This window comes from Leptinotarsa decemlineata, unplaced genomic scaffold, assembly GCF_025532065.1.
Source record: "Leptinotarsa decemlineata unplaced genomic scaffold, Ldec_3_MD MMD2_tig00026374_RagTag_RagTag, whole genome shotgun sequence".
In the NCBI taxonomy this organism is placed as follows: domain Eukaryota; kingdom Metazoa; phylum Arthropoda; class Insecta; order Coleoptera; family Chrysomelidae; genus Leptinotarsa; species Leptinotarsa decemlineata.
This window is the reverse complement of record NW_027412710.1, coordinates 4,518,163-4,537,629: the sequence shown is the minus strand read 5'-3', so window position 1 is coordinate 4,537,629 and position 19,467 is coordinate 4,518,163. Positions and strand designations below refer to the sequence as shown.

Here is a 19,467-nt window from a genome sequence, read left to right as displayed (position 1 = left end):
TCGGATTGTGATGAGACGGGGGTGTTATTAAATTTTGTCAACCTTCACAAGTACCTACATCCAGTTAAATTGCTGATTATCTTATTAAAATCAATTTCGACTTTGAAGTTGTTATTAAACTGTTGGTACTAGAGGTCAGATTTATTGTGAGTGGCATGTCATCCAAGCCGTTGTCTTCAAGCAAACTAGTGTTAATGTGAATTTGTTTTTTCCAGGTACAAAAAAATGTTTCAAGATCTAACATAGTGGGCTCCTCTCCAGGAGGGGCTGCAGCCAGACCATCAGGAATGTTGATAATGCCTTCAGTATTGGAAGAAGTAGATGACAGCTCTAATGTTTTCACTCCTCTTGTGGATTACAGCGGAATTACAGTCATACCTTCAAGTCCTTCCTCAAAACCTCTCAAGACAATTAACGACGTGAGGGCCCTCCTTCAGCAGGGACGTAAACAAGATGTCAAACAACTTCTTCGGAACAACCCGTGGCCTGTGAACAGCCCCATCCGCAAGGAGCTGTGGTACCTACTGTGTACCCAGCATCAAAACGGGAAATCCAATTTTATGGATGGATTTTATTGGGACATGGTCAATCAAGTGTTCGGAACTACTGATTTACCGGATAAATCTATTAGCTTACCCCCTTTTGTGGAGCCATCACATTGTCAGTCATATTATATGACTCACAAAGGGCGGAATATAACCGATCGTGTTGTGTCAGTGTTAGGATATGCTTGTCCAGATATTGTTTACAGTCCAACCATTTATCCTATTTGTGCACTTCTTCTTCACTTTATGACAGGTGAGTCTATGATTTTTTTATTATTTACGAATATCACAATTTTTTTTGTCTTTGAAATATGAGTGATTTGGTTGAGTGATTTGAAAATATTTATTGAAAATAATTATTTGATTATAATCTGTTTTTCTGTTTAAAATCTGTTTCTGTTTTCTGTTTTTCTGTTAATCAACTGTCGCCCCCATACGAACGACTACTCTCAGAAGTTGAGAAACTTGTGCGAGCTAAGGACTAACGAGGTCTTACCTTTTAACGTGTGATTCCTAATAATAATAATAATAATAATAATAGTCTTTATTACCCAACAGTTGAAAATCATTCACAGGGTTGAATAAGTAAGATTAAAAATTAATGTAGGTCCTCATAATTACTAAGTTACAGTTTGAGAAAATGAATAACAAAATTATAATATAACAAAATGAAATAACAAAAAAAATTATACCAGAAAATTAAAAATTCTCCATGAAATCTGAGATGCAGTGTTAACAATATATTCTAGGAATCAAAATTGGTATCACACAAATTTTAAATTGAAATTCTCTCTTCTATGAATTATTCAGCTCTTGTTGATAAGTCTATGGAAATACAAGAAAAAGCGGAGCACTGCTTCAGTGTCAACAAACTCATGATGAATAAGGAAAAATCAAAAAACATGATTGTTCCTATTGCTCTGCCATTACCTGAATTCCAGTGTGTCAAATTATTGGATTTTACTCTAGACAATAGGCTAAATTGGTTACTTAGACAGCTGAAACCAATAACAAATTTCACAACGTTGAAAATAGTATTTTGCTTTCTCATACAGTCTCACATTTCTTACGGTATTCTACTTTGGGGAAATTCTAGTGACTATATCACAGAAAAGAGCTCTGAGAATTCTTGCTGGAATTGGTTTTAGGGATTCTTGCCGTGAATCATTCATCACTCATGAAATTATGTCTGCCTTCTTTGTATGTTTACTCAAGCCTATGAGATATTCACAAAAGGGGCCCCCTTGTTTCCCAAGCAATCCAGTTTACACAATCATGATACACGTAACAGCAACTTTATTAGACCTCAACGTTTCAGGCTGATGAAATCACAAAAAAACTCCTGTGATTTTAAATTGTATGTTTTGTTTTAAAAAAGTTATATAAAAATATTTGAAAAAAAGCACTGTTTTTATTCCACTTCAGAATATTTAGAACATGCGAGTAAACACACTTTTGACGGAAGGAAGAGGCTCGCCGAATCTCCACACTTAATTTGAATATGTTATAATGCACCTTGTAAACTTATTACAAATTTACTGTTTATTTTATTTTATAGAAAACATTGTACCTTGTACCAATTTGTTTTTCTGACTTGTGTCATAAATGTATTTTATAGAATAGAATAGAATTTAATCGTCTGTAAAAGCAGAACATATGTTACAAAATAATTTGGTACACAAATGTGACTACTTCATTAGACTAGTCAACTAAAATCAGAATATATACCTATTTATAAGACTATTCTACATACACAACCTACTTTCAACGCTGAAATTTGTTAAAAAAGGTCATATTCAGTCATTTAAAAATTCCTTCACAGAATAGAATGTTTTTCTCAGCGAGAACTTACTTAAAAGAGATTTAAAAGTTTTAAAACAATTGAAATTTTCTTCACTGCCATATTTGTTCTTGAAATGATTATAAAATACGATGCCTTTGTATATGTGAGAGCATTGACCAATGGCAAGTCTCGAAAACGGCTGCTGCAAATTCCCTGCACGTGTATTATAGTTATGGTGAGCACTATATGTAGGTAGTACTTCCAATTGTTTTTTTACGTTTAAAATAGTTTGAAATATGTACAATTATGGCACAGTTAGAATAGATAATTCAGTAAATATTTTTTTGCATGATATTCTTTGATGTACCCCTTTTATGCATCTGATAATTTTCTTTTGCTGTAGAGTTACTTTTTCTATTTGAGTTGACCCTCCCCAAAATATCAACCCATAGGATATATTTGATTGTATCAAACCATAGTAAACCAATAACAGCACGTCCATTGACACTGTATTCTTCAATTGCCTTAGTACAAAGCAGTTTTTACTCAGTTTATTACATAAGCTGTTGATATGGTTTTCCCAGCTTAGTTTATGGTCCAAGGTAATACCTAGAAACTTCGTTGATGTGACCTGTTCAATACTTTTGCCATCAATTCTAATCAGGGAACAGAACGTATTATTGATGTTTTTTGGAATGAATGAGATAAAATTTGATTTTTCTCTGTTCTCACACAAGCCCGTACTGGTACACCATGTGTGAAATTGGTTCGCAAAGGTGTTGGCAGTTTCTCCTGTTTTTGCTAAGTTGTTTTCTCTCACTATCATAGTTGTGTCGTCTGCATACATTATTTTGTGCGCTTGTTTGCATGTTGAGGTGATATCATTGACAAAAATAGTGAACAGTACTGGACCCAGTAGCGATCCTTGCGGTGCCCCTTCATTTACAGTTTTCTCTTCCGATTTTGCACTACCCAGTATCAATACTTGTTTTCGATTTTCGAGATACGATGTGAGCCAATTTAGTGGCGTCCCTCTAACACCAATGTGATAAGTTTCTCAACTAGGAGATTGGGCAGGACTTTAGTATTTGGGATAACGCCCACCAGGGGGAGTGGCATATCAATCGAAAGGGGACGATGAGAGGAACACAATGGTATGGGTTTCATCGCGAGGAAATGACAAAAAATAAATAGGTTAGGTTAGGTTTGGTTGGGTTAGGTTAGGTTAGGTTGGGTTGGGTTAGGTTAGGTTAGTTCATGTCAGAAAATTTTGACATTTTTCAAATTTTTTTCCTCTTATTTCCTCGCGATAAAACCCATACCATTGTGTTCTTCTCATCGTCCTCTTTCGATTGATATGCCACTCCCCCTGGTGGGCGTTATCCCAAATACTAAAGTCCAGCCAGAGATTGTGATCGACCATATTAAACGCTTTACTCAGATCAAAGTAGAGTACAATAGAGCTGTTTTTTGAGTTCAAAGCATCATATAGTTGCAGACATGAGCGTTCAAGGAAACTTGTTAACCTCGTGTTGAAGGCCATGTCTATGATCTTTGCAATCTGACTCTGTAAGCAGATATTTCTATAATTATTCATGTCATCTCTCGACCCTTTATTTTTATAGATAGGTATTGATTCAGAGATTTTCAAGGAATCAATGTACTTTCCAGAGGTGAACGATTTATTAATTATATGTGCTAATGGTTTGCTTATTTGCTCTTTCACAAAACGAATTACTTTGCCATCTATTTCGTCGATACCAGCTGACGGTTTCGATGTAGTTTTTGTGATAATTGATTCCACTTCATAGGGTGTTATTGGTGTTAGAAAGAATGAGTGCTCATACATTGGTGACATCGTTAGCCCACTACGGTCTGGGATAGAACTTGATGTGTTAGTGAAATAATTACTCAAAATGTTGCAGATTTGGGTTGGGTCAGATACTGTGTTATTGTCTATAATTAATTGGTTGATTGTGTTACTATTTGATACACCTCTTTTTTTCATTCACTATTTTCCAGCTCTCTTTTGTTACATAACATGATCAAATAAATATCTATCTATCAGAGCCATATTCTAATTTTGACCTTACGTAGGCTACATACAGACTTAATAGAGTGAACATGTTTGAAAAAAGTCCACAATTGCGAAATATAAAGCCATAAACTCTCGATGCTTCACTTACTTTCAATATAATGTGGTTGGAAAAAGACAAATTTTGATAAAAATATACACCAAGATCTTTAATTGAGTTACTTCATGACAGTGACACAATAATTGTACTCAATAACTGGACATTTTCACACTATAAGACACTACTTTACATGTGGATGAATTGAGATATAGTTTGTTCACTTCACACCAAGTCTGTATTGAAATGTATTATAATTTTCGATAGTTTGGACAGTTAAATTAATATTTAAATCATCTGCAAAAAATAACTTTGTACAATCGACACAATTACTGAGGTCATTGATAAATAATGAGAATAGAAGTGGTCCAAAATTCGACCCCTGAGGTACCCCAGATGAACGATTGTAATAAAAAGAATCATAGCCGTTATAAGATGCAAACTATTCGCTTTGAAGTAAGTATGATTTAATGAAAAGTACTGCTGAATTATGAAAACCAAATTGGTGTATGTTTATGTAGTTTCGTTTTTGCAAAACGAAAACAGATTGTAGTAACTGTTTGCTACAAAACCCCCAGAAGGCGACACCATATCTCAAGTGAGATTCGATTAAAGCGTAGTACGCAGTTTTACCAGCAGTTGCTCCCAGTTCTTTAGTGATAACTCTAACGGCATAACAGCTAGATGAAAGTTTTTTGTTCAGATATTTTATATGATCTTCAAATTTCAGAAAGTTATCAATCCAAATTCCCAAGAATTTAGCAGATTGTTTATTTTCTATCATATGAGTTTGAAGGCAGAAATTTCCATGCACAAATTCAAATGATAGAATGTTAGTTTTGCTGAATTTAAAACATAGTGAGTTTGAGTCACACCAATACTTAATTTTTTCTAAATCAGCTTTAATGGTACTCTTCAAGGAAACCAAATCCTTTCCACGCCACAATAAAGTGGTGTCATCTGCAAATAGTGTAATTTTACCATCAATATTGATGTTAGAAAGATCATTCACATATAGGAGAAATAAGATAGGACCTAGAACAGATCCTTGAGGAACTCCACGGCATATTTTGGAGAGACTGGATGTTTTATTTCCTACCTTGACAATTTGATTTCTGTCAGAGAGAAAAGAGCTGAACCATTCGAGGGTTGGCCCTCTGAAACCATAAAGAAATAATTTCTTCAGCAGTATTCTGTGATCTACTCATTCAAAGGCCTTAGAAAAATCACAGAATACTGCAGCGGCCGCTTCGCCTTGATTTAGGCCTAAATATAGCTCTTCCAAGAAGTCAAAGATAGCATCGCTAGTATTCTTACATGATTGAAAGCCAAATTGTGCATTGTTTATTATATTATGTTTTGTAAAGAAGAATATCATTCTTTTCTTGACACGTTTCTCTATAAGTTTCGATAGAGATGGTATAAGAGAAATTGGTCGAAGGTTGGTCTCTAGAAAAAGTTTTCAAAAATCGGTTTGCAAAACCACTCACTACCTCACCTAACCCCACGAACACACGGCACTGATAAAGAAATATTGTGAAACGGACAAAAAATTAGTATTCAGCCATTCCAGCTAGCCGAGCCTTTATTCCTCAACTACATTTGATAGCACGTTTATAATAATAATATATATTAGTCTCAAGAAACACACAGTTAACAAGTTAACAAGATAAAATTCCAATATTATTAGACTTGACTAAAATGTAAAGTCATGAGCCTTTACAAATTATAAACACATAGCTAACGTATTATATAAATTCAAAGTTGAGTAAAAGTTCGGGAGGTGACCACAAAAGTGTCTCTTTCTTCTTGGATAACTTCGAAAAATTTATCAATTTCATATAAAGGATGTTTGGTTAACATTTTCTTCAATAAGTTTTTGAATCTTCTAAATGGCAAGTTGCGAAATTCGAAAGATAAGGCATTATATAGCTTAATTCCTATATTATCTGTTCTTTTCAACCTATTAGCTGTAGGAACAAGGTTTGATTTATTTCTTGTATTATGTTGGTGTATATCCTTGTGAGCAACTTGATTCAACAAGTTTTGTTGAACAAGAAGCAGATTTTCATAGACAATAACTGAATATAGGGTCGTATTCTAAAAACACTTTATTGTGTGATTTTCACTAGATAGTTTTACAAAAACGCGACACGCGTTTCACCATACAATGGCTTCCTCGGGCGTGTCTTAATAACTAATTCTACACATTAAATGTTATATATACCTTATTCTACAATTTGAAGTACCTGAATTTCAAGTACCTGATTTTTTACCTAAGTTTGTGATGAATTTAATTACCTGAGCTTATGTTCCGTTTTCCACATTTGAAAAAATATTCAGTAACGGAGTGTTATTTAATTCTAATTTATCATTCAGTAAATTAACCGAATTCCTGAATCTATTGATTTCTAAACATTCTAGAAGATTGAGTTTCAAACTCTTCTCTTCTAAATGTAACACATCGTATTCCTGATTGAACTCATGTCCTTCTGCTAATAGGTGGATTGCAAATGAGGAATTGGTCTTTCTATTTACAGAATCACTTCTATGCTCTTCAATTCTTTGGGAAAATGTTCTTCCAGTTTGGCCAATATACAGTTTTGGACAAGAGCCACAAGTCAGCTTTTCATCATAATTGGCAGAGATTATACTTCTTACTGCAGATTTTTGAATGCCAAATATTCTATTAGGATGTTCCTTTGATGCATTATTCAAATTGATTATACCATACCTAAGGACTGAATGAAAAAGAGAATGATATGTTGCAAGTGCCGCACTTCGATTTACTATTTTTTTGATTCTTCTGATAACAAAAACCGTCTTACTAAGTTTACTACACATGTTATTTATGTGGTCTATCCGTTTCAGGTTGGTAACTAACTATCTGGGCGACTAGGGGCCACAGGAAAGAAATGTTTATGACTGTACTCTTATTTTTATTGCCGTACTGCTGTACTGCTGTACTTTTATTTATTATTGGGAATGGATAGACTATAAAACCTTTTACTTACTGCAAATTTTCTTTTTTATTTCGGCATTTTAACTACCTTGGAACACAGTTTCAAACATTTCATATTGAATAAAGGGTGGGCATTGAACGTAGGTCAAATCTTTGGACGTATCAGGAGTTTTCTCGTCCCTGATTCCCGAGATAAATTTTAAAATTCATGTAGAAATCTTCTTTCGATTCTCAAAATATCTCTTGTTGACATCATCAATTATTTTGCGCCAGAAGTTCTACTTCTATACCTTTCAATAATGTTTATCTAATAGGTGTGAAATTATTTCGATAATTCAATTAGTTCTCCCACAATTTAGTTTCCATGATGAAACTCATTCAATATTTTGAACTTTACCCAAGACAAACATGCGGACTTGCCAACAATCACAAAACATATTTTGGTATTTTTAGCCAAACCATGTGTTTTTGTAGAAGATGTCATCACAAGTGTTCCATGCTATACCTAAGGCCTATTCTATCTTTGTTTTGATGGCCTCAGTGGCGTGTTTGTTTTATGAATTTGACAGTATGCCTCAACTAATACTGGGTACGATATAAATAATGACAGTAATAATAATAATAATAATTACCGCTATCTGACAAGAGAGTTTTCAACCATTGTATAACAATTTTCAATTGAAGGTTAAACTCATATACAAATTGAACTGAGAGCTAACGGCAACAATGTTGAATGTTAGAACTAAATTCTTACCGGGGTCATTTTTATTGTCTATGCATCGCCATTGAAAATAATTGAAAAGTAAGATGATTATATAAAATTTGCCCCCCGTAACAAGATAGCTTCTGCATATCGATAGGATGTACGAGCGAATAGGTGAACCAGTTCGTTAAATACTTTGAAACATCGGTAAACTGATCAACACTTCGCAAGTCTATTATATTTGCGTCCTTAAAATGCCATAACTAGTCCATCGGTTTCTTCATTATCAAGCGTCCTTATCTGCATAGGCGTAGTGTGTTCTGTTTCTTGTGAAGGTGACTTTGTTTTGTATTTATTAAATATATTTTATTATATTTATTAAACAGACTGTTATATGTATTAACTTTAAAATATAAGATAGAGTTGGCCGATACTAGTTTTTCAAAATACATTATCGTAGATTTTCATCATATTCACACTTTATTGTGAGATAATTAGTTGACCCAGTCATTAAACTCAGTTATAAATGTTCGTCAACTGTCATTAATTAGTTCCTAGAATATGATTCGTTTCTATGTAGATAGTAATATTTCTAAAAGTATATATAAATCACAATGTATGTAGAATTCAGTTTGTTAGTGAACACGCTTGAAAAGGCTACTGTGCAGAGAAACACGTGAAAATCTCACAGTAAAGTGTTTTTCAAAATACATCAACTTTAAAATAGTTTTTGAGGTAAGTAAACAACAGACAAATAGCTGAATAATATGATTGAGTTTTATTATTTTTATAGTTTTAAGATGGATGCCGTAGCAGGTCCAAGTAATGTACAAAGAAAGCGGAAGTCTATGTCGGTAAAAGAAAAATAGATTGTCTGTAGAGTGTACGAAAATTAAAAAAAAATACACTCCGTACAGTGGAAGTTGTAGCCCAGTGTTCATTTTTAACGGGAATATCCGTGTCGAGAATTGAACGCATTGTACGTGAAAAAAAGGTGACTGGAATTGTGCAAGCTCCAAAAGTACATTGTCGTGGTAGAAAAATATGCCAAATATCCCATAAATCTGTCTTAATAGAAAGAGAAGATATAGTCTCATGGCGACGGAGATATCTTCCCTCTATTGGAGAAATGCGTTCTGCTCACAAAAAGATTTATTATCTGGACGAAACGTGGGTGAATGCTGGTCACACAGTATCTAAGATCTGGCAAGATACTACTGTACCTAGTTATCGTCAAGCATTTGTGGACGGTTTATCAACAGGGTTACGCGGACCAACAGGTAAAGGGCAACGACTAATTGTCGCCCAAATAGGTAGCGAGAGTGGCTTTTTAGACGATAGTGCAATACTTTTTTTATCAAAAAAACGGGGGATTATCACGAAGACATGGACGCCCAACGCTTTGAAGGATGTTTGGAATCCCTTCTTTCACGAGTCGAGCCAAATTCGGTAATAGTAACGTTAACGCTTCTTATCACAGCCGATTAGTAGACCTGCTGTCAACTATGACCACCAGAAAAGCAGACATGCAGAGTTGATTAGGACAAAAAGGAATTCCATTTTCCGAGGACATGGTTAAGGCCGAGCTTATGAGTGTCATTAAACAGCATCGTGACGGATATCGCCAGCATGTGGTGGATACAATAGCTCGTGCTGAAGGCATCACTATTTTGAGACCTGCTCCTTACCATTGCGAGTTAAAACCCGATAGAATTAATCTGGGTTCAAATCAAGGGTTATGTAGCTCGTGAAAAGGTGACATATAAAATTTCTGATGGCCAACGTTTATTAGAACTCGCAATGGAACGGATACGGAAAGAAGATTGGGCTAATGCTGTAGCCCATGTGATCAAGGAAGAAGAGAAGAGAAAACAGTGGTAGATGCTGTTTCCGACCAAATAATAACAGATTTAAGTGTGACTGGGGATTCCTCTTCGGACGAGTCAATGGATTCTGAAACTTCATAAGCATAACATAGGTAATTATTTCTTTGCTTTGTAGTTCTCTTTCTATGTAAAAGGAACATATATTTTGTAAAGTTTTCTGTTTTTTTGAAGTACTGTATTAGGCATAATAAGAAAATGTTATCAGTTTCACCATTGAAACCAGGTAGCGCCACCTACTATAACAATTTTAACGTAATTACCTATGTGTAAAAATATTATTTTGGTACGCCTCTGCAGAGTTGGTAAGAGGATTATCTGTTGGTCACTTCAAGTGCGACGTTGCTAATGAATCACATTCAATTGAAAATTGTTATAGTATAATGGCTAGAAAGGGAGCTGATTTCGGATTGGTTCATCGAGGGGCGGGCAGTATACGGTATACTCAAACACCTGTATTCAAACAGACAATATCTCAGTAGGTCACTCAAAATTACCAATATTACCAGAACCTCAAGGTGTTTTTGATCCATCTGTGAACAAACAACTATCTACTCTTAATATTTCCTTCTCCCGGAGGATCCAGTCCTCTCTACTCGGGAACAGTACTTTATAAGGCAGTTCGTAGTTGACAGTTGGAGGCATTAAGTCAAAGGTAATTCCCAGAATGCTGTGACTTTCAGAGTCAACCAGCAGTCTTATCTACTCTGCATAAGATTGATTTGCGCAATTGGCGATGTACAAAAGTCTATATGCAGTCAACCTAGTCTATCTCTCGAGAAAAATGTGGATAGGAGGTAGATCTAGAAGGATCTCCACGGCCTGATGGCACCACAGATAGTCTGTGTAAGCCAGAGAGCTTCGCCTGTTATAATAATAATATAATAACTTTATTCGTATTTTCGATCATTTACATGATATCAGCCACGAGTTCCAGTCATGGATTTGTGGAAGCGACGCGATGCGAGAGATCTCCCATAAATTAACTCAATTACCTAAAATTTACTTCGATGAAATTGACATTTTTCGTCGGACTTTATATGTCAGACCTTTAGTAGGGCAGAAAATCAACCTTCATCCATGTTTTTATTAATCCATTACTCTCTCAAAACATTCGTGGATGTAAATTATTTCTCATTAACATATATAGTATATTGCATATGTTATAAATAAGTTACACATGCCAAATTTATTTTGTCAGGCATTAAATCATCCCTGTTTTCATCCATTTTCAACAAAAATTGATAACTCCTTCCAAACATTCGTGGATAGAATAAAAAAAAATCACAAATGTTTTTTTGGACTGGATGAAAACAGGGATGGAGGTTGATTTTTTGCCCGACAAAGTAATTTGACTTACAGAATTACAGAATTACAGAATTTAGTAAATAATGTAATATATGTTAATGAGAAAAAAGTCACATCCACGAAAGTTTTGAGAGAGTTACGAAATAATAAAAACAAGAGTCTGGGTTCATTTTCTGCCCTACAAAAAGTCTGACATATGAGCTTTGATCAACTACATAGTTTACATAGAATTCTCTAGATAAAGTTTTCATCCACGAAAATTTTATTGAAATTGAATCGTGGCTGTTTTTTCACTGATGTTTTATTATTGAGTTTTCCAGATCTTTGACTACGCCATTAGCATGTTCTAGTTATTAGCGAATTACTTGCGAAGGAAAATATTATAATTTTCCGTCGTTTAAACAAATACATGATGTCTTGCTAATTTGTCACCCCTGTTAATCTATATTTCATGAAAGGCATCCGGACAAAAATGTAAGTCACGTGTACGTCCGCGATTTAGTTGAAAGATTAGAGAAACAGGATCAGTGCAAAATAAAAAAAGGAATGCGTCAAGATTACTGAATGAAGCAACCCAAATTGAGGTCCTTGGAAATTTTGCAATGGAGCCTACTGCATCAACACGTCAAGTATCTGCAGTGACAGGACTTTCACATGAGTCGGTTATAAAGGTGTTGAAATTACATAAGTTTCACCCATAGAAAACACAAATTCTTCAAGAACTAGGCGATGATGATCCAGAGCAACGAATTGAGTTTTGTGAACTTATGACTGAAAGAATTCGCGTTGAACCGATAATGTTAAAAAATATTTGTTTCAGTGATGAATGTACTTTTATGCTGAATGGCAATGTAAATAAACAAAACTGTCGATACTAGAGCGATGCGAACCCGCATCGATTCAGAGAAGGTCACACTCAATATCCTGAAAAACTGAATGTTTGGGCAGGAATATTAGGCTATAATTGGTCCCTTGTTCATACCAGGCAATTTAAGTGTCGACATTTATCTCGATATACTGGAAAACACCATCGAAATTTTAATTGTGCATGAATTAGACGACCAAGGCAACCTAGCTGTAGACGAAGATTTGCTGCACTTCCAACAAGGTAGATCACCTCCTCACTATGCAGCTCCAGTTAGGCACTGGTTGGATACTAATTATCCGAACAAATGGATTGGAAGGAGAGGTCCCATTGAGTGGCCACCGAGGTCACCAGACTTGGCGCCACCTGACTTTTTTCTGTGGGGTCACCTCAAGTCAGTTGTTTATAAAACTCAACCTGCGTCACTTGGAGAATTGCGAGAAAGAATTACTCGAGCATGTCGCGCCATTACTAGAACAACATTTGCCAAAGTTCGTGAAGAATTTGAAAATAGGCTGTATTATTGTTTACAAAACAACGGAACCCACTTTGAACATTTACTTAATTGACATTTTTGATAAATTTGCAGTTCAACAAAAACCTCATCAGCCAGGGCTGATCCTATAGATTTAGGTAGTGCATTGTAAAATGTTCCTTCAATATCAAGAAATGCAGCAACCTTGTCAGGATATTTGACATATGTATCAATTTCATTTATTCTCGAATTTACGAAAAAAGTATGTTGCAACAATTTTGGAAGAAATTATACGTGAGTCCTTCGTAAACTGTTTTCACATTAACCATTCAATTTTATGTGAGAAACTGAAAGCAATTGGATTTTGTGGAAAACTATTGGAATGGCTGATAAGCTATATTAGTAACAGATCTCAATATGCAAAAGTCAAGGAATTCATATCTCACGAAATTTATGTTTTATCAGGTGTACCACAAGGAAGTCATCTAGGTTTGTTTCTGTTCAACATTTTTATTAATGGTATCAGAGTTAACTTAAAATATACTGACATCTTTTTGCAGATGATTTAAAAATGTTCAAGACAATTCAAACACCAGATGATTGCTTAGTATTACAGACAGATTTAAACAGATTTAGTGAATGGTGTTCACAAAATGATATGTATCTCAACGTGAATAAATGTAAATGTATGACGTACTATCGAGTACTTACACCTGTAAACTATGATTACTACATATCGGGAGAACTTTTAACACGTGTCGGATTTGTAACTGATTTAGGAGTCGGATAAAAAACTGGACTTTCACCTACATTATAATTATATTATAAACAAAGCTACAAAAATGCTAGGCTTCATTTGTCGTACTTCCAAGGACTTCTCTAATATTAAATGTATAAAAATGCTGTATTTCACCCTGGTAAGATCAGTCTTAGATTATTGCACTTCCATTTGGTCACCCACCTATGAAAGTCCTGCACTTAACATTGAACGGGTACAAAACAAATTTCTTAAATTTTTGGCGTTCAAGTTGAAAATGCCCTTGAAGGACCATTCATTATATGATATTCGCAGGGTTGCAGATATAATGAAGCTAAGTAGTCGTAGAGTGGAAACTGACATAAAACTCTTATTCCAATTAATAAATTATCTTATTAACTGCCCTGCATTGCTAGCACAAATTGGCTTACATGTTCCTTCTAGAAGTACAATGAATACAGAAACATTTGCAATAGATTTTCATCGTTGTAACTACGGTAAACATTCTCCCCTGTCTAGAGTTGCTATTGGTGGTAATAAAGTCGATCTGGACTTCTTTTCATTGAACGAAACAAAATTTAAGTTTGCATTAAGCTCGCTCAGAAATAAATTATAAATGGTAATAATTATAAACATAAACGTCCTCAATTATTGAATTTTCCATGTCACAATCATTCATTTATTTAATTAATATTTCAATTCAGTAAATTTATTTTCTCACTGTTATTCTTTATTAATAAATCAGTTTTACTTGTAGCAAGTAAGTTAGATGTAATTATTTGTTGTATTCGTATAATTTATTGTGAAATCTCCTAAACTTAATTGGGTGTTACCAGTTAATGAATAAATAAATTAATACTTTCAGTTCTACCCCCCACCCCCCCATTTATGAGGTTTTTGAATTCACACAAGAAAAAAATTACTGTTCTGATTTATAATATTCCCATTGCACACTACACATCACACACATCATTAGATGCGTGGCTGGATAATATAAAATTTCCGTTTCAAGCGATGATTCTCTTGATACCAGGCTGTAATTCGGCCAAACAAGCTAAAGAGCACGATATAATAATTCCGTCAACAGGTGATTCATCCACATTTGTTGCCAAAAGCATAAAAATACTCAAGTTTGTCAACTTGGCCTAATCTAAGCACCGAAATATTGCGAAATGGATATTTTAAATGAATATTCACGAGAATTTTCTGATTTCAAATCACTTTATGAATGATTTATTTGGGTAAAATAAAATTCACAGCTTATACGAGGGTGATCTCAAAAGTTTCCGTGTATCGATGGGATGCATTTTATAAGAGTTTCGAAAGAATTTTGACAGTTGCACATGAATTAACTGACAGCACTGTATGACAGTGGTCTGAAAAGTTTTCGACCTCAACATGAAGATAGTAGCACTAGTAAATAAGAGCTAGTGAATTTCGTTGTTCATCTGTTGACAGTTACTCACCAAAGTTTCAGCCATTTTGGACGCGCAGTTGTTATGTAATAGTTGTTTGAGTGAGTTTGATGTGAGTGTTTTTATGGAAATGGGCACAATCGAATATCGAGCTGTCGCTAAATATTTGTTTTTGAAAGGTGATACGTTTACGCAAATCAAAGATGAGTTGGATTTTGTGTATGGAGACTCTGCACCATCATTTACCACAGTGAAATTTTGGGCAGCTGAAGTTAAACGTGGCCGTAAGAGCTTAAGAGACTATGAACGTTTGGGACGTCCAAAAACTGCAACTACCAACGAAAACATCGCCAAAGTTCACAAAATGGTGCTATACTATAATAATTTTCAATTGAAGGAGATTCATTAGTAACGTCACACTTGAAGTGACCAACGGGTAATCCTCTTACCAACTCTGCAGAGGCGTACCAAAATAATATTTTTATTCATTTAAACACTTGGTAATTACGTAAAAATTGTTATGGTAGGTGGCGCTACCTGGTGTCAACGGTGAAACTGATTACATTTTCTTATTATGCCTAATACAGTACTTCAAAAAAACAGAAAAGAAAGAGAACTACAAAGCAAAGAAATAATTACCTACGTTATGCTTATGAAGTTTCAGAATCCATTGACTCGTCCGAAGAGGAATCCCCAGCCACACTTAAATCTATTATTATTCGGTCGAAAACAGTGTCTACCATCCCGTCCAATCTCCACATTTTCTCTTACTCCTTGATCACATGGGCTACATCATTAGCCCAATCTTCTTTCCGTATCCGTTCCATTGCGAGTTCTAATAAACGTTGGACATCAGAAATTTTATATGTCACGTTTTCACGAGCTACGCAACCCTTAATTTGAACCCAGTTTAACTCTAGCGAGTTTAACTCTCAATGGTAAGGAGGAAGTCTCAAAATGGTGATGCCTTCAGCACGAGCTATTGTATCCACCACATGCTGGCGATATCCGTCACGATGCTGTTTAATGACACTCATAAGCTCGGCCTTAACCATGTCCTCGGAAAATGGAATTCCTTTCTGTCCTAACCAACTCTGCATGTCTTGCTTTTCTAGTGGTCAAAGTTACTAGTTTAACAATTTGTTATAAACAAATATTGACCAACGTTATACTTTTTTTCTGAAGCGGAAAAAATTATAAAAACAGCTATATATAAAAAGTATCATAAACATTTTTTTCATTTATTATAACATAATTTTTTATGACACTTTCTTATATATAGCTGTTTTTATAAATTTTTTCTGCTTCAGGTCAATATTTGTTTATAACAAATTGTTAAACTAATAAACAATTGAATAATAAATAAAAAAAAGCCAAACTATTTCAAAGTGTAAATTATGATTTTTAAAAGCAAAATTATTTTTTAAATAATTATTTAAACAATCGAAATATAAAAAAAATATCGATTTTAAACAATTAAAAATTAAAATTAAGGATTTTTTCATGTCATAAATATCTCTACGCAACAAAATAGCAAAAAAAAATTTCAAAAATATTGAATTTCTCTATTTATTTAAAACAATTTAATAAAAAAATTACGTAAAAAATTCAGATCCTATCTTAATAACTGCTATTGTTTAATGTGAAAACAGAAATAGATAAATATCAATTGAAAAAAAAATTGTATCAATGATTTTTAGATATTTGTATCAATAATTTTTAGATATTTCATTTTGCAATAGTTATCGGAAATCATAATTAACAAATTAATAAATTTTTATGAACTTTTATCGCAGGATCGTATGAAGTATATATATATCAAAAGGGCTCCACGAAGTTTAAAATTTATAAGCCAATTATTTATACCTTTTATCCCATTATTTATGCCAACGGATATTGGGAAAAAATTTGTTAGTTAACAATTGAATAACTTTTTGAAAAATGGTAATAGAACTTTTTTTCTACGGGACTCGATTCATTTAAGTGTTAAGAAGATACTAGATTTTTTCGAATTTTTAAAATGACATTTTGTTATAAAAAAATATTTCTTTTAATAAACTCGCTTTAACGGCAGCGCGCGCATGTCGTAATAGCCGCGCGGAACCCTATTTTCAACGTCAAATTAAAATTATAAATAATGGAGATGGAGTTTCGGGAGTCGGGACATTTTTATCGGAAATTTCCTCCTCTTTAACGACCTTTTTTAAAAATTGCTTGAATATTAATATTTTTTGAGTTATTAACGAAAAACTAAATACCGTTTTTTTTTTAAATCTCATTTTGTTAATAACAATTGCAATTTTTGACCTGCACCAAAATCCTCCAAAAACATTTTTCTAGAGGTGATAACGAATCGAATGAGCTAACGCTCATATTTTTAGGACCTTTATCTCTATATTTCATGTTTTTCAACTTGTTGATTAAACTATGATGTAAATACTTTTCTACAATCCCTGCCCAAACATTAACCTTTTGAGGGTATTGCGTGTGTTCTTCGCTCATCCAGTGAGGAATTTCCGTTGATCAGTAGAGGCAATTATCCCGATTAGCATCACCGTTAAGAGACAAAGTACGCTCATCAGAAAAATTAATGAAATGAAACAAATTTGTAGTGAAAATTATTCGTTGACAAACCCTTAAAAGATTGCTTGGGTATCATTATATTGTAAACTAGTTTTGTTTATAATGGTTTTATTTTTCATTTGCTACAAATAATATGTCTTGAAATTTACTGTAGGGTTACTAGTTTCCGAGATACAATGCGAAAACTCTTTGCACTCCTTTTTCCAAGATGGCCGCCGGGAGACAAGGGTTGCGACCCCACAAACTTGAACTTGAGCTTATACTAACCCCCCTGCATATAAAAAAATAAAATGGCGTCATCTGAAAAATGCAACCCTAAATGTAACTTCTCTGGTGCTGCAGGTTTTTCCGGGTTTTCCTGCAGCTGAAAAAGCAAATGCGCCACTGGAATCAATGAAGTCGCCCCGGAGCGCCAATTAATTTTTATTGTTGTATTTATTTAATTTTTAATGTCATAAATTTTTTTTACTTCTCAATGGACTAGAAAAGAATAATAAAAATTAGGAGGTATTTATCAGTAATACAATCGTGCAATATCTATTGTATAATTAACTTGAGTCGAACTGCGTTAAATTATTATTTTATGCAAACAATTATAGTTTCATTAAGGCAATTTGAAGAGGATACTGAGAAACTGGCCGACATCGACAAACATAAATCAAATTTTAACTGCCCCACTTTCAACTCTCCATTTATTTATGTTCTGAAGTTCTATAAAGGTACACTGCTTTTAATGGATTCTAAGTGGATTACCAGATTTGTTATTGTTAGATGAAACGATTTCTGTTTCTCAAATAAACAAATATCATAAGCTCTCGCCGCACTATTTCGGAGAAGTAATTCGTCGTAATGGTAGTTTTGTGACTACTGTGATTGTGGACTAATCGCAACCGATTGTGGACAGTTTTAAATTTGTTTAGCTGATACAATGTGTAGCCATGAATGAGAAAATATTCCTAATTATGGTAGGTATGGGTTCGATACATTCGAAAAAAAATCTGAAAACTGAAAGCTGTCCACTATCTGGTCTTATTACTTCGAGGCATCAAAACACCAAATCGATATAAGTAAATGTAGTGTTTTATTGTCATAAGTCAATAAATATAGTTTAAAAAACTAAAAAATATTTTTTTAAATGAGCTCAAAACAATAACGAACGAAAAATACTAGTGTTATTGTGAAAAAAGCGACGGCCGCTTGATATACAAAAAATATGAATGAATGAATTAATGCTTTATATATCATCGGATAATCAGATTACAATATATAAAGAAAATATAAAAATACAAGAATATTATGGAAAATGTTAAAATTTTTACACAGATCTATATAGGTATACATATACATTAACATATACATAAATATACACACACAGATATATACCTACATACACAAAATAATATCATAATGAACCCACATCAGGGACGACCAATTTTATACATATATACACATACATATCGAGTGGTCCAACGAAAAGTATGCACCTTGCTTTTCTCCTTTTTTGTAACTTAACGCAAAAATGCACAGACAGGTCTATTTTGCTTTTGAGGGGAACACATTTTAGATGTTTTTTTTCTATCTGTGCCTTCAACCTCTAGCGAGGGTGAGTAATAACCCTAAAATTTTAAATGGAAAGTGGGGTCGAGTGATATATCATTTGAAAAGGCACAAAATTCTCTTTCCAATGATAGCTAATTTGTTGTATTTACGTGAATAGTTATAAAAAAAGCAAGAACATTTACTCGATATTTTTGGTGTTAATGAAAATGCGGAAAAATGGCATTTTTATCACTACTACATTCCTCAATTTCTCTCGTGCGTTTTTTGGTTCAAATAACAACAGCAGATAAGTGTACAAAAAGAATTTAGGCAAACGTTCATTGATTCAGTTCGGTTGCTTTTGAAATTATTTCAACTTTACTGTAAAAATGGTTTATTCCATTCCTGAACGAGTTGAAATTGTTAAACTTTATTATCAACATAGTTGTGCTAGACTTACTGCTCGCCTCTTCAATAACAGTCATCCCGGGAAAAATGTGAATGATTCGTACGTTGC

General features: G+C 33.8%; 1 protein-coding gene across 5 annotated transcripts in view; it reads left to right on the top strand.

Annotated features, from left to right (window-relative positions):
* The window catches only part of sky (GTPase-activating protein skywalker), a 122,552-nt gene that overhangs the window by 647 nt on the left and 102,438 nt on the right, over nt 1-19,467 (top strand). For all 5 annotated transcript variants that reach the window (XM_074185359.1, XM_074185360.1, XM_074185358.1 and 2 more), the window contains exon 2: nt 216-798. In XM_074185359.1, the coding sequence (XP_074041460.1) occupies nt 288-798 (511 nt within the window). In that variant the 5' untranslated portion in view covers nt 216-287. The remainder of the gene's footprint in view (nt 1-215; nt 799-19,467) is intronic.